Source organism: Cygnus olor, chromosome 4 (assembly GCF_009769625.2).
Source record: "Cygnus olor isolate bCygOlo1 chromosome 4, bCygOlo1.pri.v2, whole genome shotgun sequence".
Taxonomy (NCBI): Eukaryota; Metazoa; Chordata; class Aves; order Anseriformes; family Anatidae; genus Cygnus; species Cygnus olor.
The window spans coordinates 3,767,553-3,791,049 of NC_049172.1; the positions used below are offsets into that span (position 1 = coordinate 3,767,553).

The window sequence follows — 23,497 nt, forward strand, 5'->3', positions numbered from 1 at the left end:
GTACATGCTCCTGAGAGACTGTGGCCATATTGTGACAGGGACAGCCCTGAGGATCTGTGGTGATCCACACCAGGCAGGGACACCCCAAAGAGACTGTGTCTGGGGGGCGACCCACACATTGTCTTGCCCCACCACAGCCACAAAATGGCTTTCAAGGAAGCCCAGTGCCATTTCCCTCGTGGACGTGCCATCTTGACAGTGCAGGTGGCCGCATCCATGCCACACCGCCTATCACCTTCCAGCACAGGGAGTGTTTTGGCAGAAAAGGGTGTGCAACCTGAAATGTCAGCTTTCTCCCTCGGTGGCTGGTGGGAGGTGAAGCAGGGGAAGGGAACATGACCACAGACAGAGCAGACCCTCAATACTTTATAGTGTGTGGTATGAGCTGCAGTTGGAGCACTACTGCAGTGATCTCAGTGACCAAGGCTAAGTTTGAGGTGGGTGTTTAATAAGGACAGTTTCTACTTTTGCTAAGGAAAAAAAAAAAAAAAAAAAAAAAAGAAAAAAGAAAAAGCTTAAATCTCTTAGCAAATCAACTCATTTTTGAGAATTTTATTTTGATGTTATTTGCTGGGGCTTGTCTGACTCTTTAGTGAGAAATTGTGTGTGGGGGGAGAAGAGATCTGTGGTGAGAGATGGAAGGTTTCTGACATATTCTTCAGCCCTAAGTCGTTTTACACAAAAACCATGGACTAGTGGCAACTTGAAGGTGTTAGAAAGTAGAAAGAAGAGAAAATTATTTGCTGTGAGGGACAACATGAAATCAGGTGGATACTTACTGTGCACATCTACCTTTTTGGCCACAGCAACATACGGTTCAGCAGACACCAAAGACCACAAACAGACTGGACACAGATCATCACATCAACACAAAACTGTATGAGAGGAGAGTGAGGCGTGATACATATATACCTCATCTTCTTCAATATGCCTCTTCATAGTTACTTCACACCCAACAAACAAAATAAAAGTAAGAAGAAATACTCTCTTTTGTAACAAAATAATATTTGGATGATTTGGGATCATCATTTTCCCTCTTCTCCTTCAGAAACATTTACAGGCCACAGCCAGGTACCACACACGAACACTTTAGGCTGAACATTTTACAGCTTGAGGAATGGAATGGCACCAAAAAAAACAAGCGAAGTACAGGAGAAGCGGTTATGTGACAAGCATGACAGAGGCTCCCTGAAGAGGGTGAGCACAAATACTGCGAGCACTCACAGCATGAGGAATGAGTCCCTGCACGCCGTGGCAGACAGAAGGTGTGACATCTGCATGCTTTCCGGACAAGAGCAAGAGAGAGGCCGGTAAGCTGGGACGCTCCAACAGCAGCAGCACTGTTGCGCTATACCTGTTTTTTGAAAAATGTGACATCCCCTTCAGCCTACACCTGCAGCGCTTAGCAGAAGGTCTAATTTTACCAAGTATGGATGAAAATGAATTTAGCAACTACAGAGAGATCCCAGGTTTCTGTAAGCTTTGGAAGAGATGTTCAAAGCAGCATAGAAAGCCATGTCAAAAAAACTCTAAGCGGCACCCCTTCTAGGGTTTCTCTGCTAAGCTCCCAAATCCCCCAAATTTGGATCCAGCTCCTATAAAATAACAAGGAGTAGTTTCATTCATTCCCTGGGCTACAACATGACACTATTGACAAGGAAGTCCAGTGACAGTATTGCAGAGTCAGACATTTAGAGAGCAGACAGACATGTTAAGTATACTGTGCTGGACACGGGATATGAGCAAGCTATGGGCTGAAAAGTCCTGTCACAAATGACTGAAGCCATACAATGAGGCTTGAAAACTAGTGCTAGGCCGCCTAATCCTTATTGATAAGTGTTACCACCGTACAAACCAGACTTTGAGGAGCTGAGGCTCAACAGAGAGTGTAAGGCTTGGGTCTAACCAGACAATTCTGGTTGCCATAGCTCAGCAGCTGACCCACTGGAGACACACACTGACGGGTGGCACACACTGACAACAGGGAAGTTACCAGCCCTGCTCTGAGGGGAGACATGAACTGGTTGGACTGCCATTTGCTGAGAAAGGACAGTGCCCCCACAAAACTAACGAGGGTAGCCAAAACACTAAACAAAAGCCTGCTGAGCATTCGCAGCCTGGGTCTGGATGCTGCTGTGGGGTGGACAGAATGAGAGAGGCCAAGGTAGGTGCTAATCCCATCCCACAGCTTCTTTACACTGAAATAAAAAGCAAACACATATGAAACAGAGAAGGGAAAAAAAAAAAAGGAGGGAGGGAGGGAGGGGGAAGATGCCCAGAAAGGATGGTTTGCATTGTCCTGGAGAAACAGCAGCCAGAGCAGGAAGAAGAAGGAATGTGCCTGTGTGTGCACACCATGTGGGACAAAGGCAGCGTATTTGTCTCCAGCCCTGCTGAAGAGCCCTGCTGACATCTGTCAGCGCTGTATGTCTGTGTACAAGCAACACTGAGCATGATGCTCGTTCTAGTGCCGTCGGTAACAGGTTTTTCGTGTCGATTCCCTCATCCCAGTCGTCCTTTTGGCTCCCCTCCTCAAGCCCTATACATCCAGTTTCAGTGATAACCCCTGCAGACAAGTGGCAGGCTCGTGTGTGACACGCACACGCACCCCGTATCCTGAACTCTCTTTCTTTTTAGTCCTCACCCCACTGCATCCGACCTGCCTCCTGCAGCCCGGGGAGACGGGTGCTCCCCCCCCCCGCACCCCTGGGACCCCGCACCCTTGGGACCCCGGCTCGGGGCTGCGGGGGAAGGGGGCGATGGATGCAAGGCTGCGATGGCAGCGGTGGCAGCGGGAGGCAAGAGGAGTTTCTGAATGGTTAAAAAAAGTTCTCGGTGAGCAAACTGTGCTGCTGTCAAAGATTCTCCCCCCGCACACACACCACCCCCCTTCTTCTTCCCTCCCCCCGCTCCGTTTTTATTTTTAAGGCAGTTGATGCGGTAATTAAGAATTTGGTGAGAGCCCGGTCAGGTCACCTCGTTTCTCAGATCAGAGCCCCATCAGAAATTCTTTCAAGTGTCCTTCTGCGTCGCCAAAGATGACAACAGCAAATCAATAAGCGCTTGAAATGAAAGGGGCTGCCGGCTAGCCCCCGAGGCTACAGATTTTCGCACCGCCGCTCTTTCTATTTTTTTTTTTTCTTCCCTGAACTTCTCTCGCCTTCGCACTGCCTCTCGCCGAGGAGCTGCCTTTTCTTGCTGGTCTCATGCCGGAGGTAAGCTCTCTGCTCGCAGATCTGTCGCCGTGCGGCTGCCACCCGGGGACACCGGCACCGGGATGGCCCCGGAGAGCAGGGGCGCCGAGCAGCCCTGCGGTGCCGGCGTTGCTTCTTCTTCCCTCTCCTTCGGGAAAAAAAAAAAAAATATATATATATATATATATATATAATATATAATAACGGGAGAGGGGTGAGGGATCGAAGCGAGGACAAACAAACACAGGACTCGCGGTGCGGAGCTTGGGGTGCTGCGTGTTAACGGGGATCGCCCCGCTCCGGTTCGCACCCCGCCCTCGCTCCCGATGCGCCCCGGTTTAAGCAGCCTGCTAACGATCGACAGCAAAACCCGGGACCTTTTAATTAGGAGACTCATTAGGGACTCAATACGGACGTTTATATGTTCCTTTAGCTCAAGTGGTTAAACGCTAATTTCGAAACGATTATAAAATCCGCGAGGCACGGTCTTTTTAATTTATATGCAAATCGGTGGGTCCGCATGAAACGCTTAATTTTTTAACAATTATCGTAGCGGGGCGTCGGGATCAGCCGTCCGGACGAGCGGGTCGGAAACCAGGTCTGGGCAGGGAGAAAATATTCGGGCAGCCCGACAGATCAATAATGTCTGAGCGTGTTAAACACGGCGAGCTATAGGTATTTACATGCTCCTTTGCTGTCAGATAAGGAGCTCGGAGGGGTGGGAGGGGAGGCTGAGGGGGGCAGAGGGAAAGGACTGCTTGCGAGGGCTGCGATCACGATCCGAGAATGAAGAAAGTAACTGGTGGGGAACTGCCCCGGCACGCACTTCCCAGGATAACTCCCTTGTCCTCCGCTCCCTCGGCCACTGGAAGATGCCGAGGGATGCCTGAAACGCAGCGCTCCGGCCGGGCAGCGCCTGCCTGCTTTTGGTGGGTGGCCCGTTTCTTTCTCCCCCCCCCCCCCCCACCCTTTTTTTTTTTTTCTTTATTTTATTCGCTTCCCCTTCCCCCGTCCCCGGGCAAAACCCCTCGGCGGCTGCCCACCGGGCGGGCCGGGCAGGACAGAGGGAGGCCGGGGAAGGAGGGAGGCCGGAGCGGGTGCCAGCCCCTCGGGGGTGTCGGGGCCGGGGGGGCCGGGCTCTAAATACCGACACCGCGGCCTCTGCTCGGCCGGCCGACTGCGATCACATTTATCGCTTCGACAGAAGGGGGGAGGAAAATGGAAATCCGGGTATTAAGTCGGCTCCGCGGTTTCCAGCCACCCTGGACCCCCTCTTCCACGGCAGCATGGCTAATGTATTCCCCGGTGACTCCGGGCATTAATTAGTTGTTTAATAGGAGTATGACTAAAAATGTAAAAGAAGGATTAGGAGCGTGGAACGTATGTCCAGCTCCTTCCACACGCTCCTGGAGGCAATGAAAATCCCCCCCCCGGCTGATGTTTTCTCCGGGAGCCATTTGCATTTCCCACCAGCTGCTCACTTCGGCTCCGCGGGCGCGCAGCGAGGGGGAGCCTCCGAGGGGGCTGCGCACCCGCGCAAGTCGTTGCCAATTCCCGGGAACAGCCCGGCAGGAGCCGGGAATGCCGCCCGCTCCCTCGCCTTCTGCAGAAAGCGCCGGGAAAATGGATTTGGCTCGGCAGAGCCGCCCCAAGGACAGAAACGCGGGCAGCCAAGGACACGCTTAATTCATTTATTTCCTCCCCCCCCCCCCCCCCCGAAAACTCCCGTTTCACGTTTGCGCGGCCGGAGAGTGGAGCCCAAAGCCTCCGCTCCTCCTGGCGTGTAAAATCGCTCTGCCCTTCTCGGAGGGAGCCGGTGGCGAGGCTCGGCCTCCAGGAGCCCCCTCGGGCAGCCACCCCGCTCCTGCCCCTGCCCAGCGGCAGCTCCGAGCCACCCCCGGCCGGGAGGGGTTCAAACGGATCAGGTGCAGCCTCTGAACTGGGAAAGCTCCCGATTTCTTTTTTTTTTCTTTTTTTCCTTTTTTTCCTTTTTTTTCCTTTTTTTTTCCTTTTTTTTCCCTTTTTTATCCTTTATTTCTCCTTTTTTTTTTTTTTCCTCGGTGGTCCCTCTAGAAACAAAACCCGCTGAAAGCGCTGCGGGAGAAGCGATCGCTTCGCTCGGCTCTCAGCGAACACCCCCGACTTCGTTAGGTTGGGAGGCATCGAAAGCGGCACGGAAACGAAATCGGCTTGCTCCCCGGCGCAAAGTCGGTGTCGTTTTGGGGGGAAGAGAGGGAGAGAAGCAGCCGTGGTATTTTCTCGCTGGCGTCCGTAAACGAGGCGCGGCGAAAGGCGCGGAGCAGCGGCGGGATTGCGGCTCTGCGCTGAGCGAGCGTGTACGGGCGACACCCCGGGGGGTAAAAATAACATAAAGTAGAAAAAGTAAGAAATATTAAAAGAAAAGGGGGAGGTGTGGGGCACCTCGAGACCTCGTCCTCGCACACCTGGAGCCAGGACAGCGCCGGCCGGGGAGGCTTTGCCCGCAGTGATTTGTGCCCCCAGGCGAGGGGGGGCGCGGGGATCCCCGCGGCCGTCCTCGCTCACCTCGCGTCTCCTCTGCCTACCGAGCCCTGCTCCTGCCGCTGCTCCGCCGCCTCCTCGCCTTCCTCCTCCTCCTCCTCCTCCTCCTGCTGCTCCTGCCCCCTTCACCCTGCGCGCCCCGCGCAGCGCCGCGCAACCGGGCCTCGCCGCGGGGGAGGCTGGCGGCCTCGGAGGAGGCTCCGTGACGTCAGGCCGGGGGCGGGGCGGGGGCCGGGGCCGGAGGGAGGCCGGGGAGGGAGGCCGGGAAGAGGCAGGGAGGCGGCGGAGGCTCCGCGGCCCCGCAGCCCAGCGCAGGAGCCCGGCGCGGCCCCGCCGCCCCCCCGGCAGCAGCGGCACCGGCAGCAGCAGCGGAGCGAGGCCGGCCCGGTGAGTTAAGGGGGGATAAGGGGGGGCAGAAGGGACGGCTGCTCGTCCCCGGAGGCTGCCCGGGCTCGGGGGGTAGCAGCCGGCCCGCTCGAGCCTAATTTTGGCTTTTTACCCCGCTCCGTCGTGCCGCTTTACCCCGGCGAGGAGGGCGCGGAGACGAGTCCCCGCCGTGCCACGGCCTCCTCCGGTGGGGCGGGCAGCGGGGAGCCGGCCCCGCCGCGCAGAGCCCCAAACGGCGGCCCTGGGAGGGCTCAGGGGGGGCCTGGGCCCGGTATCGCCCCCGGGGAGCGACGGGGCCCGGCTGCGGAGCGGAGAGGGCCCGCACGGAGCCGAACCGCCCGGGCAAAGCCCTGCGCCGAAATCACCGGCCTCGTTATTTCGGGCGCCGCTGAGATATTTGCCGGGGGTGCTCAGCGTGTTTGTGTATTTATTGATTTGTTTTCCTCGAAAGAACAGCGATAGGTACGAAAAAGGAGGGGGGGGGGAAAGAAGAAAAGAAAAAAGGAAAGAAATCTCGTGCGGCACCACTTTATTGTTCGCGTCCTGCAGTTTTTATAGTGGCGGGGCTGCGAGCAGGTTGTTCCTGAGCGGAGCCGGCCCAGCAAGAAGGGAAAGGGGGAAAGGAAGCGGAATGGGAATGGGAAAGGAATGGGAAAGGAATGGAAAATGAATGGGAAAGGGAAAGGAAAAGAAATGGGAAAGGAATGGAAAAAGAAAGGGAACGGGAAAGGAATGGAAAAGGAATGGGAAAGGGAAAGGAACGGAAAAAAGGAAAGGAAAATGGATAGGAATGGGAAAGGAAAAGGAATAGGAACGGGAAGGAAAAGGAAAATGAATAGGAATGGGAAAGGAAAAGATAAAGGAAAGGAAAAGGAATAGGAAAGGAAAAGGAAAGGGAAAGGAAAGCTCGCCCGGTGTGTGCGCTCGCTGGGGCTGCGAGCGTGGGGCTGCCAAAACATTGAATTGTGAGCGGGGAGTGCACGAAGAAATGGAAATGGAAAGGCAAGCGGCGAGCGGAGCCGCTTTTAATTGAGGCGCCGGGCAGGAGACAATAGGAAAATGTTTCTCGCTCCTCCCGGCCCCGCTCTGCGCTGCGCTTTCCAAATTAAAACAACAAAAAAAAATCAAATAAAGGGGGCCTGGAGGTGAGGCCGGAGCGGGCGGTGGCAGTGGGGCCGGGCAGGGCTGTGCCCTGCGGGGGGGACCGGGGAGCTTTGCAGGGCTCCGAGGGGACCGGGGAGTTTTGTAGGGCGGCAGGGAGCCGGGGCCGTCCCGGAGCAGGGGCGGGCGGCGCTTTTCTCGCCGCCGTCCCAAATAAATCGGGCGCGGCTCCTGCGCTAGGCCCGGCTGCTGGGGGAGCCGAGCTGCTCCCAGGCCGCGGGTAGAAACTCTGTGTCATATCGGGGCTCTTGGGACTCCCCGTTTTCCGCCCCTTTTCTTCCTTTTTTTCGTTGCTTATTATTTTTCCCCGTCCCACTCTCGCCCGTGTGCCGCCCGGGGCCGCTCGCATGGCCGGGCAGCAGCGCGCCCGCTTCACCCGTCGGCAAGGAGGCGAAGAAGGAGGCTCGCCGAAATGATGGTGCCATGCAAATTTCCCCCGAAATTACCATAAGTAAACATTTGAAGCCTGGGCTAATAAAATCCCATCTGTGTTACTTCATATCGAGTTAGTAGGGAGCTGCGATAATGAATTTTGTAATATCTCCCGAACAGACATCTCAATCAGGCGCTAATCCCGTGATTTTACTACCCAGCCTCGCCGGCCGGGGCAGGCGCGGAGCCTCCGCGGTCGCGCATCTCCCTCCGGGCAGAGAGCCCCGCCGGTACCCTCGCCAGGGCCAGAGCTCCCCGGGCTGGGGGGCTGGTGACCCTCCTCCTCCTCCCCAAAAAATGAGGGGCGGAGGGAGGGAGGCCGAGGCTGCTTCCCAGCGGGGAGAGGCCGCTCGGGAGACGCGCAGGTCGCGCTGCGAGGCATCTCCTGGGCAGCTGGGCTTCTTTATTACTGCTGCTACTACTACAGTTATTGTTGTTTTAGTTGTTATAATTATTATTGTTATTATTATCGTTGTTATTATTATTGCTATTATTACTATTGCTATTATTATTGTTTCTTATGTATATGCATTTTTCTTCACGGAGAGTGAGGAAACCACAGTTTTACCAACCCAGCGCCCTTCATCTCTTGCAGATACCGGGTAATGGAGTCCAACTGCCGTAAGCTTGTCTCGGCCTGCGTCCAGCTAGGTAAGACGCACCATTTTCACCGCGGACCCCAGCCCGGCCGGTGCGCAGCGGGGCGCGCAGCGCGGCAGGGATGCTCCACTGCTCGTCGCCGCGCATCGGCCGCCGCTTGACAGCCTGTCCCCCGTGTCGCCCCTGTCCCCAGGGATGCAGCCGGCCGCCCCCCGGTCCCGGTGGTTGATCGGCGGCCCCTCCGCGTCCTTCCGCGGGCCGGGAGGCTCCGCTGCGCTGCGCGCTCTCCTGCGCGGCACCACGGCGCCCTCTGCTGCCCGCACCGCGCTGCGCGCCGAGGTGCGCGGCTCCGCGCAAGGGGGGCGATGGGAGGCTGCGGCTGCAGCTCCCCAAAAAGAGCAGTCAGCGCTCCCCCCCGCGCACGGCCGGTTTGGGGGGTTTGGCCCTTCCTTTTGGGCCCCCCCTCCCCAGCCCCAGAGGTCGGCACCCCCCTGGTGCAGGCACCTCCCGAGCCCCTTTTTGGGGAGCCGGGTGGGCGAGCCCGAGGGGCGGTAAAGCAAAACAGCAATGCAAACACATTACAAAGAAGAAAACAAGCGCTCTGTATTCCGAGAGACTGTTTAATCCAAGATAAACGTAATTTTGTTTAAATAAAATATATTAACCTGAATTAATAATACGGGAAACTAGACTGAATTAATAATGTACGTATTCCTGGTCTCGTGGTTAAACACTTCCTCGTAAGAACACAGCATTAACCCTGTTTGGCCAAACAGCTCGCTGTTGCTCGAACAACATGCAGGCGTTTGGGGAATAGCCACGTCCCATCCCGGTCCCACCCTCCCGCCAGGACCTGGGGCGCGGTTTGGGAGCCGCTCTGCAAGCCCCGGGAAGGAGAAGAAATGAGGCTAGAGGAAGGTTAGCGAGAGAAATCCGGGGTAATTCCAAACGCGGAGGCATTAGGAGCTAATAATTTTTAATCCCGGAAACATACGTGATATTAAATCGGGCGCAAATAGGCTTTACCGGGCTCTGGCAGTTCTTCCCTCCGCCCGTAATAAGTGTTAAATAATGTGGAAAGGAAGGGTGACATCGCTTTATATATGGTTTGGAAATAAGAAAGGCCTTTTTACCCTCCCCTGACTTCTCCTCCCGCTGAACAGGTGGTCTTAATCAAAGCCCTTAGCGCGATCTAATGTGAAAGTGGGGACCTTTCTGATATAATAAATTTATGAGCCCTTCCACGCCAGCTTTATTCGGCTAAGTATTTATAAAAGTAATAGCCACATATGCTCCCTGACATGGTAACTTTTACTTCCCCTGCCGAGAAACAAATGGTTATTTTCTTAACCATCAATTATGAAGCCGGATTATTGTCGTACACGTAAAATTTCCTGCCTCGTTACCGTATCAGGCAGACTGCTTTTCTACCCGTCGGGCTGGAGGGGAAATCTCTATCTAAACACCTTTAATGCCATTCATTGAGAGAGAAGTCTGGAGTAACGTCGGGCTGCCTGGCCCCTAAAGCCTCCCGATGTGCGGGTGCAGATCTGGAGCCGCCCGGGCACAACCAAAATCGCGATTTTTTTTTCCTCCGATTCCGAGAGGGTTCGGCCGCGTTTTGTTGTTTTTTTTTGGTTGGTTGGGATTTTTTTTCGCCTCTTTGCTTCGCTTTGCGTTTAATTACGGAGCGCCCGTTGATTCCGCAGTGCCAGGACTTCGGCTTTACGTCGGAAAAGGAAAAAGTCTCGTCCGTCTGTCGGCCCGATATAGGGGCAGGGCAAGAGGGCAGGGATTTGGGGGGGTCCCTCTTCTGCCAGCGAACCTTTTGGGAAATTGCCGCTGCGGGGAGGTGATTGCGCAAAACAGGCGCACAAGGCGGGGAGCCGCTCGCTGGCGCTATCGCTGAGAACGGGGAAAACGGGAGATTTGGGGCAAAGCAACGCTTCTGCGGGAGGAGGGAGAGAAACGGGGTGGGAGCTCCCCGGGGTGCGGCGAGGCTGCGGGAGAAGCGGCCCCGTGGCCGTCCGTGAATGGGGGGCACCCGAAATGCGGCGGCATGGAAATAACCCTGCGGCGAGGGGGTCGCCAAAAACCGGCTTCTGGGTGCCCGGCCCCGCACGGTTACGCTTCGGGAAGCCCCCAGCGGGCGGGCTAGTTTCTGGGGGTTTTATTCCGCCAACTTTTAGGTGGGGAAGGGGGGACGCTGAAATTATGGCCGTGTGCGCGGAGTTGCGCGGGTGGAAGCCGAATTCGTTAGGTGCCCGAGTTCTGCTGGAGGAATCCCTGCCTGAAATCGATAACGCGGGGACTGCTGAAGCAGCAGTCTCCCGAGATAAAGCGCTGAAATTACATACCGCCTTGTAGCACCAGCCGGCATCGCGAATTGATTGTTTCAACTCTTTTAACAAAACAAAATCGTTCCTCGGGCTCAGTAGGCACTAACTTAGCATCGCCTTGAAAAATGAAAAAATAAAATTTAAATAAAATTTAAAAAACAGCGCTGATTCAGCCAGACCTCCGGAGGGGAAGTGCCCGGTGTCCTGGCGCAGCGGGGACCCGGTGGGCGCCCAGCTTGGCCAAAATAGAAATGCAAAATAGAAGTTATTCGATGCGCTTCCGACGTGTAATTTCTTTTTTATTATTATTTTTTTTTTCTCTCTCTCCCCGCCGGCGTCTGAGGATAATATATGCAGCAGTTGTTAGCCTCACTCCAGGGAAAACTAAATGTATAACGAAAGCTTATTCGTGAGTAGGAATATACTAATGGAACAATCTGATGTCTTCTTAATCCTATGTAAAAAGCTCTGTAGTCTTCCTAATATTGACTGAATGGGTAATTAATGGCTCTTCATCTCGGAGAATACCCGGTAATCCGAGCTAGGCGAAAGACAACAAGCCAAAGGTAAAAGACAACAGGACTAGCTGGAGACTCCACAGAAGAACCGATTTATCCATTTAGGAGAGTATTACGCCTCGAAACAATGATCCCATAAGTAGATAAAGGAAAAGTGGGAAAATAAATACCTGCGGGCGGCCCCTGCCCCCCCCCCTCCCCCCCCCCCCCAGCACGGCGGCAGGGCTGGCACCGGCGGCGGGAGCTCGGGAAAACCCTCGGGAAAAACAGGATAAAGTAGGATAGGGTAGGGTAGAATAGGATAAAGTAGGGTAGGGTAGGGTAGGGTAGGGTAGGGTAGGGTAGGGTAGGGTAGGGTAGGGTAGGGTAGGGTAGGGTAGGGTAGGATAGAATAGGGTAGGATAGGGTAGGATAGGGTAGGATAGGATGGGATAGGATGGGATAGGATGGGATAGGATGGGATAGGATAGGATAGGATAGGATAGGATAGGATAGGATAGAATAGAATAGAATAGAATAGAATAGAATAGAATAGAATAGAATAGAATAGAATAGAATAGAATAGAATAGAATAGAAGCGAGCGTGGCCCGGTTGGTACGCAGGTGAGCCGAGCCCAGCAAGAGAAAAAAAAATAGAAAAAAATAGAAAAAAGACTTTTGACGTTTTAATTGAAACCTTTACCGCTAATACATTGCTTGGGCGACTACAATTAGGTTGTTTTTCGGTTGGCTGACAGCTTTTAAAATATGATTTCACTCGGGAAATAAAAGCTTCATGTGAGCTTATAGGTGGGTATTTTTGGATTTCCGTGATTTATGGTCACCATGACAACTACCGCTGCCGGGTGGCTCCCCTCCTGCCCGGGGTGGAGGAGTTTCACCCTTCTCCCAAAGGGGAGGCCGGGACCCCGTGTTACTTTTCCCAAAGTAAAGCTATATGAATACAAGGAAAAAAAAATAGAAATTGGGCTCGTTCGAAAGCTGCCTGGGGGATGTGCTCCTTATCTGAGCACCCCAAAAAAAAAGAAAGGAAAGGGAGGGGGGCACCGAGTCCCCCATCCCTGCCTCCCCCCCTGCCCGGGGGGATGCCCGCTGCCCCCACACGGTAGGGAAGGGCCCGGTGGGGGGGTCTCTGGGTGCAGGAGCACGGCGGGAGCGGGAGGCTGAGGAGAAACGGGGATCCGGTTGGTAAACAACTGGTGCGGAGCGGAGCCGGATTCATATTGACTTAGTTATAGGTCATCTGCTGCCGGTGCAAAGGGAGGAAATATTTACTTTACACATATACTTTATGATCTTGGGGGAATTAGAGGAAATTCAATAAGAAAACGGCTAGAATCATTTTAAACCCCCTATTTAAAAGACTTAAGCAAATTAGAGTCTTATCAGATTAAAATCCACTACAAATGTAAGAGCATTGTCTCCGTCGAAACGCTGTGGGGTCTGAGGGAAGAGATTCTTTGCCAAATCTCAGGGATAAAAACACGTCATTTAAACACCAGATAATGAGCAGAATGTAAATTAATTTAACCTTCTTTACTAACAGCCCCCGCGAAAGTAATACGGCTAATTCGGCGATAAGTAAGAAGGGAAGGGGAGGATGCGGATCTCCCGGGGACGTCAGCGACCGGGAGGGGACCTCGGAGGGGGGGAAAGGGGAAAAACAGCGGATGCGGGTGCGGTGATGGGGATGGGAATGGGCACAGGGATGGGGATGGGGACAGGGATGGGGACGGGGACGGGGCTGGGGCTGCGCTGCCCACCCGGGGGCGCCTACCCCCGCGCCCCCCTCCCGGCCACCTCGTCCAGCGCCTCTCCCTCCTCGCCCCGCATCCCCCGCCAGGGCGCACACGGGGTCCGGGCTCTGGGGGCCGGCAGCCCCCCGAGGGGCTCGGGGCTCGGCGTGGGGATGCCCGGGGGGGCTCCGGCTCCCCCCGGCGGGGCGCGGGCGAGGCGGGGCGCGGGGCGGGGCGCGGAGCGGGGCGGGCGCGGAGCCCCGCGGAGGGGCGGAGAGGGGCGGGCGCGGGTGACGTGCCGAGCGGGGAAGGCCGCCGCCGGTTTAAGATGTCAGGCCAAGAGGGAAGCGGCTGAGCTGATGCGGTGCGGGGCTGGGGGCGGCGCGGCGCGGGTCCCCGCCGAGCGCCCCGCCGAGCGCCGCCGAGCCCCGCGGCGGGACGGGGGCCGCCGGCCGGGGAGCAGCGGGGGCGCCCTGAAGGCTCTCGACGGAGCGGAGCCCCCCGATAGGTTGCCACCGTGTCCCCCTCCCCCCCCCCTCCTCCCCGTCCCCGCCACCGGGGGCTCCCGGCCGCGCCCGGCCGCCCCGCCGCTAGCCCCCCGAGCGGCCACGGGTGCCCCCTTGCCCCCCGACACCCCCCGGCGCACGCACGCCTCCTCCTGTCATCCCCCAATCCGGCGTCCTGTCGCCGATGAGCTGCATGAAGGACCCGTTAAGGCTGGAGCGCCTGGGAGCCGGGACTAAGCTGTGCTCCTCCTCACCTTCCTCCTCCTCCTCCTCTTCGTCGTCTTGCCACCACCACCACCAGCCCGCGCTGGCCATGGCGACGGCGCTGACGCCGGGGCAGGCTCGCTCCTCCCTGGAGTCCGCCAAGCACCGGCTGGAGGTGCACACCATCTCCGACACCTCCAGCCCCGAGGCCGCAGGTAAGGGAGGGCGAGCGGCCGCGACCGCGACGTCGCCCCCTTGCCCGGGAGCCCTTCGCAGAGCCCCGGTCCCGAGCCCCGGCGTGTGGGGTGGCGGCGGGGACACGTATAGGGTGGGCGAGTGGTTCGGATGCAGGGGGAGAGTGGTATGCGTACAGACGGGCGAGTAGTGACCATGGAGAGGGCGAGTAATGTGGATACAGACGGGCGAGTAGTTTGGATACAAATTGTCGAGAAGCGTGGATGCAGACAGGCGAGTAATTGGGATACAAATGGGAGAATAATGTGGATGCCGACGGGCGTAATGTGGATACAGACGGGCGAGTAATTTCGATACAAATGGGCGAGTAATGGGGATACAGAAGGACGAGTGATTTGGATATAAGTGGGCGAGTAGCGTGGATGCAGAGGGCGAGTAATTCGGATACAGAAAGTGAGTAATGCGGATGCAAACGGGCAAGTAATTTCTACACAGAGGGCAAACAATTTGGATAAAAACGTGTGAGTAGTGCGGATGAAGAGGCGAATAATTTGGATATAGACGGGCGACTAGTGTCCATGTAGAGGACGAGTAGTGTGGATACAGACGGGCGAGTAGTGCGGATGCAGAGGCGAATAATTTGGATTCGGACGGGCTAGTAGGGTGGGTGCGGGGTCGAGTAGTGCGAATACAAACGGGCGAGTAATGTGGATCTTGGGGGCGAGTAATTTGGATTCAGACGGGCGAGTAGTGTGGATGCGGGGGAGAGTGATTTGGGCACAGACGGGCGAGCATTGCGGACGCGGGGGCAGATATTAATCCGGCCGCAGACAGGCGAACACCGCAGGCTCAGGCGGGCAGGCGACCGGGGCCGGGGGGCGAGCAAGCCACCGAGCGACGGGGCGGCCCCGGCGGCTGCTGGCGCCCCGGGGGGAGCCCACCCGTGGGTGCCGGCGGCGGAGGCCCTCCGGCGGAGGCCGTCCCCGCGGGTTAATCATTACCCAGCCTCTCTCGGGGCGAGGCTTCGGGGGCCGAGGTGAACTCGGTTTTGGTCCCGTCGTTTTTTTTCTACACCCCCCCTTCTCCTCCTCCTCGCCCTTGCAGAGAAAGAGAAGAGCCAGCAGAGCAAAAGCGAGGATGCGGGGCCCGAGGACCCCTCCAAGAAGAAGAGGCAGCGGCGGCAGCGGACTCACTTCACCAGCCAGCAGCTGCAGGAGCTGGAGGCCACCTTCCAGCGGAATCGCTACCCGGACATGTCCACCCGGGAGGAGATCGCCGTCTGGACCAACCTCACCGAGGCCAGGGTTAGGGTGAGTCCCCGGCTCCGGCCGGCGGGGGTCGGGGGGGCGAAGGGGAGGGGGCCGAGAGGTTTGCAGCTGCTTTCGATTTCGGGTTGTACGCCAGCTTCAGAGTCTTTGCACAAAAGCAGCGCAGAGCGGGACGTTTCTGTCAAGGCGAGACAGACTGGGATCTTTCTCTCTCTCTCTGGACTCCGGCTCGCTGAACGTTTCGCCCTCGCCGTGCGCCGCGTCCTGCTCCTTTTGATCGAAACCCTAATGAAAACATTAGCCAAGAAAGCGACTTGGAACAGGCTGCAACCTGCGCTGCCTCTAATGAGAAAAAGATGTAAAATACACAAGGGCTTTCGCTTCACTCGGAGGCGCTCCCGACGTGCCCTTCCTTGCGTTTGCTCCCGCGGTTGGTTTCACAATTCGACGAGCGCCTCGCCGCCCTTTCCCCCCTCCGAGATTTATGGGACCCAGCGCCGCGCTACACAGATCCCCAGGCCAGATCCTGCCCGCGTGCAAACGCTGCGGGGAAGAGGAAAAAAATATATTAAAATAATATATATTTTTTAAAAAGGGTCGAACCCCCAGATTTTCGGAAATCCCACCTCAATCCTTCTCTCCGCTTGGAGCAGGGCTGCACGACAGGCGCCGGGGGCTGTCGGCTCCGGCAGCCCCGGCCCGCCTGGGGACACCCCCCCCTCGGCCAGGGGGGGCTCGTGTAAACACCCGGGGGGGCTCCAATACACACAGCAAGGCTGCTGCCGGCGGCTGCCCGACGGATCAGACACCCAGATGTGGATTGGGAAAGGGCACGTTTCCCCCATTGTCTGCGGGGAGGGTCCCTTAGATCTTCCTTAGCACGTTGTTAAAAGGCGATTTTCTTCTTCTCCTTTTTTTTTTCTTTTTTTTTTTTTTCCTTCCCCCCCCCCCCCCCCCCCCTTTTTGCCAAAGAGCAGTCGAACAAGTTTGTTTAGTAGTGGTTTTCGGCTCTGGAAGCTTTCGCTCAGGAGGAACTTGTAGCTTTAACAAACTGAAGCAACGATTTATTAGTTGCTGGCTTCCCTCTCCCTCCCCGTAATAGGAAACATTGCCTTAAAATTCCGCCGCTTTCCAGGCGTTTTGCCCTCGCTTTTGCACTTTTTGTGTTTCCCCTGGACGACTGCAGTTTGGAATAAGCCAAGGAGGGAGGAAAAAAAAAAAGAGAGAGAGAGAGAAACGAACAAAAAGCTAAGGAGCAGAGAAGGACGCGGCGCGGAGCGGGGGGCCCGGCCGTGCCCGGCGGCCCCGGGTGCGGGGATGCTCGGGGCCGGGGCAGCGATGCCGGGCTCCGTGGAGGAAGAGGAGGAGAGGAGGAGGAGGAGGAGGAGAAGCCCACGGCCACCTGCGTGTCTGTAGGGCACGGAGACGCGGGGACGCGGCCCGGGCTGTGCTGGTTGGTGATGGTTCCCCACTAACCCGCGTCTCGCATCTCCCTTCCTTCTCCCCCCGTTTCCAAAGGTTTGGTTCAAGAACCGCCGAGCCAAATGGAGAAAGAGAGAAAGGAACCAGCAAGCCGAGCTGTGCAAAAACGGCTTCGGCCCCCAGTTTAACGGCCTGATGCAGCCCTACGACGACATGTACCCTGGCTACTCCTACAACAACTGGGCGGCCAAGGGCCTGACCTCCGCCTCCCTCTCCACCAAAAGCTTTCCCTTCTTCAACTCCATGAATGTCAACCCTCTGTCTTCTCAGAGCATGTTCTCCCCTCCAAACTCCATCTCCTCCATGAGTATGTCTTCAAGCATGGTACCCTCGGCGGTCACCGGGGTCCCCGGCTCCAGCCTCAACAGCCTGAATAACTTGAACAACTTGAGCAACCCCTCCCTGAATTCTGCCGTGCCAACGCCAGCCTGTCCTTATGCTCCTCCGACACCTCCGTACGTTTATAGGGACACATGTAACTCGAGCTTGGCGAGTCTGAGACTTAAAGCCAAGCAGCACTCCAGTTTTGGCTACGCCAGTGTGCAGAACCCCGCTTCCAACCTGAGTGCATGCCAGTACGCCGTGGACAGACCCGTGTGAGACGCAGCAGCACAAAACACTGCATGGGAATCCCTCCCCAACCCCCCCAGAGACTGAGAAACGCGCTAGAAAGTGATGGGCACTGGAGAGCGGGAGAAAGGAGGAGAAAACGGAGAGAAAAAAAAAAAAAAGAGGGAAAAAGGAGGGGGGGGTGAGAAAAAAAAATTAAAAAAAGGAAACCACTGAAATAAGATAGTTCCTTTGTTTTCAAAGGACCTCCTACAGATTCTGAGATCTTTCACTAAGAGTATTTCAGCAGTTACAAGGACATATATATATATATATGGACAAATGTTTGACTGGATATGATATGACATTTTAATGTTACTATAAGCTTGTTATTTTTTAAGTTTAGCATTGTTAACATAAAAATGACTGAAAGGATGTATATATATCGAAATGTCAAATTAATTTTATAAAAGCAGTTGTTAGTAATATCACAACAGTGTTTTTAAAAGGTTAGGCTTTAAAATAAAGCATGTTACACAGAAGCGATTAGGATTTTTTCGCTTGCGAGCAAGGGAATGTATATACTAAATGCGGCACTGTATGTTTCTAACATATAATTATTAAAAAAAAGCAAACAAACAAAAAAAAACCATTGTGTGAATATCAGTTTTAGAATAGTACCTCTGGTGGATGCAATGATGTTTCTGATATTGCAATGTAAAACATGCCCTGTGTATAACATTTCGTACAATATTCTTGTTTTCCTTTTCAGCGAACATGACAAATGTGTTTTATTTCATGGGAGTAAAAATATACAGCATACGCTTTTGTCTGGATTTTTTCTTTCTGAGGGGCGCAGCGGTGACTCGTCTGCAGGGACTGACCGGCCGCTGCCACGGGATCTCGTTCCCCGAAACTGATTTAGGGGCACTGCTTTAGGTTGTAGGAATAAATGCCAGCATTTTTCGCGTGGAAAAAAAAATGCATATATAAAACTCACGCTGAAGTCGCATACGAGAAGCGCTGCCTCCTGTGTGCGCCGGGCGGCCGGGCTGCCACTGCTCCCCTGCGCAGCCCCGAGAAAATGGATTATTTGAAATCGCCGGCCTCGAGAATTGCCAGCCCCGAAGTTGCTGTATCTCGAGCATAAATTTCTCCCTCTGTGAAGGAAGCTTTTATTACATTAAAGGAGAGGGAGGAGGGGGGGGGGGGGGGGGGGGGGAAGAAAGAAAAGAAAAAGCAAAGCCGGTTTGCAAACAAACCGCTCCCGTGCGAAATAATCTGTTCCCTCGGCCGCCCCCTGCGATCACCTTCTCCCCGAAGCGGGGAGATCCTTCATGTAATATTACATTTCTGCTTCCAAATCCCCTTGCAGACATTAAGAGAAACAAAGAGCAACCCAAATAACCGCAGCCCCGCCGAGCGCGGGGGGTGAGAGGTTAGCCCCGAGTTTCCTGCGGCTCGGCGCTGCAGCGTGTAGTTGAAGGGAAAGGTCGTGCTCTCGCGTGTTTTGTTTTAAATAATAGTGACCCATTAATTCTAAACCTGCTTGTTCGTGAAATTATACAGGATTATAGTTCGCCAGCTCCGGACAATGAAGGCAAATCAAGATGAATTGCCGCTCGGCCCTCCCATCGGCTCGCAGCCGGGCGGCCAGGAGGGGCCGGCGGGGGCGGGGGGCGGCCGCAGGGACATCACCGCCGCCACCACCATCGCCACCGGCAGCGACACCGACACCGGCAGCGACACCGGCAGCGACAGCACGGGGCGAGGTGCGCGGGGGGCGGCCGGGAGCGAAGCCCCCGCGGCCTCTCGGGGGCCGTCGGGGTGCACGGGGGCGGATGGGGTGCGGGGAGCGGGGTGCGGGGTGCGGGACTTCCCCGTCCCCTGTCCCCTGTCCCCCGTCCCTCCCCGCGGAGCTGGTTTCGCCCCCGAGGCCGGGGGGACCCGGAGGAAGGGGCGGCGGGAGGGGGTGCCCGCCGGGGGGGGGCTCAGGATGGACTGAGAGAGGAGCAGAGAGGGGGAGAGGGGAGAAAAAAGAGGGGAGAGGAAAAGGGGGAGAGGTCAGGCCCGGCGGCTGCCCACAGAGAAACCTCCCCCCAACCCGAAAGCGGAGTCCCCAGCCTCCTCTCTTCTCGTTTTCCCCTCTATTTATTTATTTATTATTTCCTACATTTTTTTTTTCCCGGCCCCCCGCCTCTCTCCGTGCTCTTTTCCCGTGTGCGAGCTGCGGGGTCGGGGTGCCGGTGGAGCTGCAGCCCCCGTGCTCGGGGCGGGGGGGAAATTTGGGGTGTCCCCCCCCTTCCGAGGCCGCCTCTCCCTGCCTCGCCGCCTCCCCGGCGAACGCCGCTCCCGTCGGTTTTCCTGCGCCGTGTCAACACCTCGCCAGGGTGAGTGCCGGGGGCTTGCGAAAATGTCCCCCTCCTCCTCCTCCTCTTCCTTCTCCTCCTTCTCCTCCTGCCGGGGCCAGGGACGAAACCGGGGGCTGGAGACAGGCGGGTGCCCTCCTGCAGCCACCCCCCGAGCCGGGGGTGTCGGCACCCTGCCTTCTCCCCGCCGCTCTTCTCCGTGCCATCGGCTATTTATAATCCTCCCCTCGCTCCATAAAATGCCTGTATATATATTTAGAAGACGTGCGTGCGCGGAGGAAGAATATACATATCTAATATATATATATACACACACACGTTTGGAATAAAATATGTACCGTTTCCGGACCAAAAATATATTGGTTCAGAGTTTTCCACTCTACTGTGTAATGGCTCAAACGATGAAAAATCAACGTGACCGCTCAGAGAGGACATAAATCACTCCGAGTGTAATCTGAATTTCTCTTTCTCCCCCTAGCTGAAGCCTTGAGGGTCATCATTTTTCTGCGCCACTTGACCAAAGATATAATGTTTTGATTAGGTCGTAAATCAAAATCTTAGGTTGTGCGGTGTTTTTTTTTTTTTTTTTTTTTTTTAATTAGTTGTTGCTTGCCCTTTTTTTTTTTTTTTTTTTTTTTCGGGGGCTTTCCTCCTTATCAGCGGTGGCAGTGTGAACCTGGAACAATGGAGGCCGTAGAGAGGAGGTTGGAGGGGGGGGGTGGAAAACACAACGAAATGGGGACTCTGCACAAGGCCCGCTGCGGGAAGCAGGGGGCGGGGGGCTCAAACAACGTCCCCCAACCCCCCCGGACCCCCAGACCCCCGCCCGCCCCTCCGGGAAGGCCGCTCCCGGCCGCCCGCTGCGCCGTCTGCCCCCAATCCACATCCCGGCGCGCAACCCCCGCGCAACCCCCACGCAGCCTCCGCCGCAAAGCCGGGGGGCTGCGGGGCTGCGGGGCGCCGAGCCCGTTGCTCTCTTTTGTTTTCGGCCGCCTCCCTGGCGCACTTTGAACCCTGGCGGTGTGCAGGGAGCAGTCCCGCTCCTGTCCCGCCGCAGTTCCCCCGGTGCCCACTGCCTCCCTCCTTCCCCCCCGTCCTCTCCGCCTTATTTTCCTGCCGCCCCTGTGTTTTCCCAAATCCCTCTCGCTCTTGCCCTACCTGCGCTTTTTTTCTACCTACCAAATAAAGAGTTTTTACCCCTCTCGCTATTGGCGCAGCAGCATTTTTGGAGGGAAGCGACCTCCTCGGGGAAACGGAGGAACGGAGGCGCGCACCGGAGCCCGGGGCAGGGCTCGGGGACCCGTCCCGCGGGATGCGCGGCTGCGGGGCTGGGGTCCGAGCAGCCCCCCGAGGGGTGGGGATGGGGCCAACTTGGGATGGAAGCCCACCTTTGCCTTGCTCAACGCCCGCCGTAGGACGCGTGTTTTGCGGGGGGACGTCTGAAATTTGCGCGTCCGGCCGAGCGGGTCGGTCTGTACAACCCACGAACCACGAAGGATTTCCATCTCCGGGGCTCCGTCCAACGCCGGGCTAATCGGCTGCGAAATTTTCATTTTCTATCTGCGAGCCCGGATTGGAATTAACTGCTCCGGACGGCCGCATCTTCTCCTCGAGGAAGAAAATAGAGGGGAGTAGAAAAAGATCCTCCCCAAACAAAGGCAAAGCCTTTATTCTTAGCACTTTTATTTCTGAAGGTCTCCGAGGTCGGGTTTGGGGAGCTCGGCCGGGCACAGCCGTGGGGGCAGCGCGGGGGATGCTCCGCGGCCAAGGCACAGGGACGGGGACAGGGACGGGCGAAAAAGGAACAAAATAAAAACCCCAAAGCAAAGCCCCCAGCAGCCCGCCCGCCCTTCTGCGTCCGGGGTCCGGAGGGATGCTCGGTGGGCGCACCCCGCACCGGGCTCCCCTAAAACCCTTCCTGTCTGCTTCCATGAGATCTCGGCGAGGTTTTTCCCCTTCTCTCAGCCCTGCTCCCAGTCGGCCCGAGGTGAACATCTACCGGCCGGAGCGGCCCCGCACGCTGCGGGGAGGAACGGGTCGTCTCCCGACTTCCAGTAAAACGTCCCGTAAAGTCCACCTATAAATCTTGGTATGCGCTTCGCGTCCTGCCCTTGCGACGGGGTATTTGCCCCCCCATCCCCCCGCTCCCACCCTCCCCCCAAATCCCTCCTGCGGTCTTAACCCCGGCCCCGCACGGCGCGGGTGGGGCGAGGGGAGGGGGAGAGCCGCCCCCCGGTCCAGCACGGTACGGCACAGCACGGCACGGCCCTGCGGGGCTGCCCCCTCGCCCCCCTCGGCCCGATTGGGTGCATGTGGGTCACGAAGAGATGCCCCTATATAGCAGCCAGACCCTATATGGCTCGGCCGGCCTCCCCGGTGCAAATTCGTTAGGTGTTTTTCTCTGGGTTAAAAGGAAAAAAAGAAAGAGAAAAAAAAAGTTAAAAAGAAAAAAAAGAGAGAAAAAAAAGAGAAAAAAGGATGAAAAGAAAAAAAAAGACAAAAAGGAAAAAAATAAATTAAAAAAAAAAAAGAAAAAAGGAAAAAGAAAGAAAAAGAAAAAAGATTTATTTCTTTTTTTAATCCGGAGTTGCACAGCCTCGGTAGTCAAAATCGATGAGCACACAGCGATCGATGCCACCAGCAGCCCAAGGCCGTGACCGAGGTTTAGGCAAGCGGGGAGGGAGCCACTGGGCAAGGCCCCGGCCTGCTGGGTGTGCGTGTGGAGCAGTGGCAGCGCCCGGGGAAACATGAGGGTGGAGCCGGGCTCATCACTTGATGTGTATATTTAGTGAGGTGGTAGTCCCACGGGCTCGCAGGGGACTACTTCCATGCTTAAAGTTATTCGCATGCTTGAGTGATTTGCTGGATTGTGGCCATATGTAAAGCAATAAATATAAGTGGCTACTTCTGTGCAAATAGAGATCCAGAGGTCTCGCAAGTAATTTTCCAGCAGATCCAGACCCCGTACTGTACAGATAAAAGCCAACACAACTCTCTTCTTTCATTCCATTAAAAAAATAAAATAAAATAAAATAAAAACCAACACACACACCCCAATTAAGGTCACCGGGACAATGCAAGCATAAAGGAGCATGAAGCCTTTCCCTTATGCAAACCCTCACAGAGCATTTCCGAGGCTGCATTACGGGGAGAGGAGCAGTGATCTGCAACTCCCGCACCCAGGCTTTAGTTCCAAACCCATTCCCAGTCTTGCCAGCCACAAAATCCCACACCAGCCTTGCTGGACGCAGGGCCTGAAGAGCTAGGCGATAACTTGGGTGGCATGTCGGTGTGAGAGGGGGCCCGGCCCCCGTGGTGCTCCTTTGAAGTCCGCAGAGTCTGAACTGGCAGCACGGGGTGGGAGAGGAGTTCCCAGGCAAGCAGGGACTCTCCCTCGGAGGTTTGGGGCAGCCGGATTACCGGCGTGACTCCGGGGAAGGCCAAGCATGCTTCCCACCCCTTGGTGGGGATGGGAAGAGCCATGGAGACAGAGGTGGCTCTTCTGCCGTTTCTCCTCTATCTGCAGAGCCCATATCTCTGGCAATTCACTTTTTTTTTTTTTTTTTTTCCTAGTGCAAAGTAAAACAGAGTTTGATTAAAATAATAATATCCAGCTTTTGGCAATGCTTCCTATAAATTCATGGCTTTAGCCTGGACTGTCTCATGGCCAGATTGTAAATTTTTGCATTTTAACTCGCTGTGACAAATCTCTAGCCCCAGTCATTGTTATTTCCTTCAGCTTTCACATCCTGCTGGCAAAAAACCTCCAACTCTGGTATTCTTCCCCCAAAACAGAAATTCCTACCACAAGGGCTGTTACCCTGAGAACATTTTTTAATAAACATATTTGGAAAATGAAAACAAGACACATAAAATCTATGAACACAGCTAGCATCAAATGAAGACTTGGAAGCAGTTTCAAGTAGTGTTACAAATAGGAAATAGCTTTCCAGAGATAAAAATGCGCCACGTGTTTTGTTAACACCAGCATTCGGCCAAGCTTTGCTCTCCCAGCTTATGAGGATGTTGAGGGACAC

General features: G+C 55.8%; 1 protein-coding gene and 1 long non-coding RNA gene across 4 annotated transcripts; one reads left to right on the top strand and one right to left on the bottom strand.

Annotated features, from left to right (window-relative positions):
- Positions 1-121: 121 nt before the first annotated feature.
- On the top strand, positions 122-17,913 carry PITX2 (paired like homeodomain 2). Of its 3 annotated transcripts, none has more exons than XM_040556250.1 (4): positions 122-3,215; positions 8,290-8,345; positions 14,897-15,102; positions 16,579-17,913. In XM_040556250.1, exons 2-4 carry the CDS (start codon positions 8,300-8,302, stop codon positions 17,140-17,142), a joined length of 816 nt encoding a protein of 271 aa, XP_040412184.1. In that variant the 5' UTR covers positions 122-3,215; positions 8,290-8,299; the 3' UTR covers positions 17,143-17,913. The 3 variants fall into 3 exon arrangements, with proteins under 3 accessions (XP_040412184.1, XP_040412185.1, XP_040412183.1); XM_040556251.1 differs by lacking the exon at positions 122-3,215 and adding an exon at positions 5,970-6,101; XM_040556249.1 differs by lacking the exons at positions 122-3,215; positions 8,290-8,345 and adding an exon at positions 13,465-13,812.
- LOC121069791 lies at positions 3,161-5,805 on the bottom strand. The gene is made up of 2 exons (XR_005819624.1): positions 5,739-5,805; positions 3,161-3,342 (listed from the first exon to the last, which is right to left on the bottom strand). It is a non-coding gene; the product is annotated as an uncharacterized LOC121069791 (long non-coding RNA).
- Positions 17,914-23,497: the final 5,584 nt, after the last annotated feature.

What these genes read in the sequence shown, in the direction of transcription:
- PITX2 (XM_040556249.1), top strand. Translation starts at nt 13,578, where the DNA reads ATGAGCTGCATGAAGGACCCGTTAAGGCTGGAGCGCCTGGGAGCCGGG. An exon ending in CTCCAGCCCCGAGGCCGCAG is followed by an intron (nt 13,813 to 14,896) that starts GTAAGGGAGGGC and finishes TCGCCCTTGCAG; the next exon opens with AGAAAGAGAAGAGCCAGCAG. An exon ending in TCACCGAGGCCAGGGTTAGG is followed by an intron (nt 15,103 to 16,578) that starts GTGAGTCCCCGG and finishes CCGTTTCCAAAG; the next exon opens with GTTTGGTTCAAGAACCGCCG.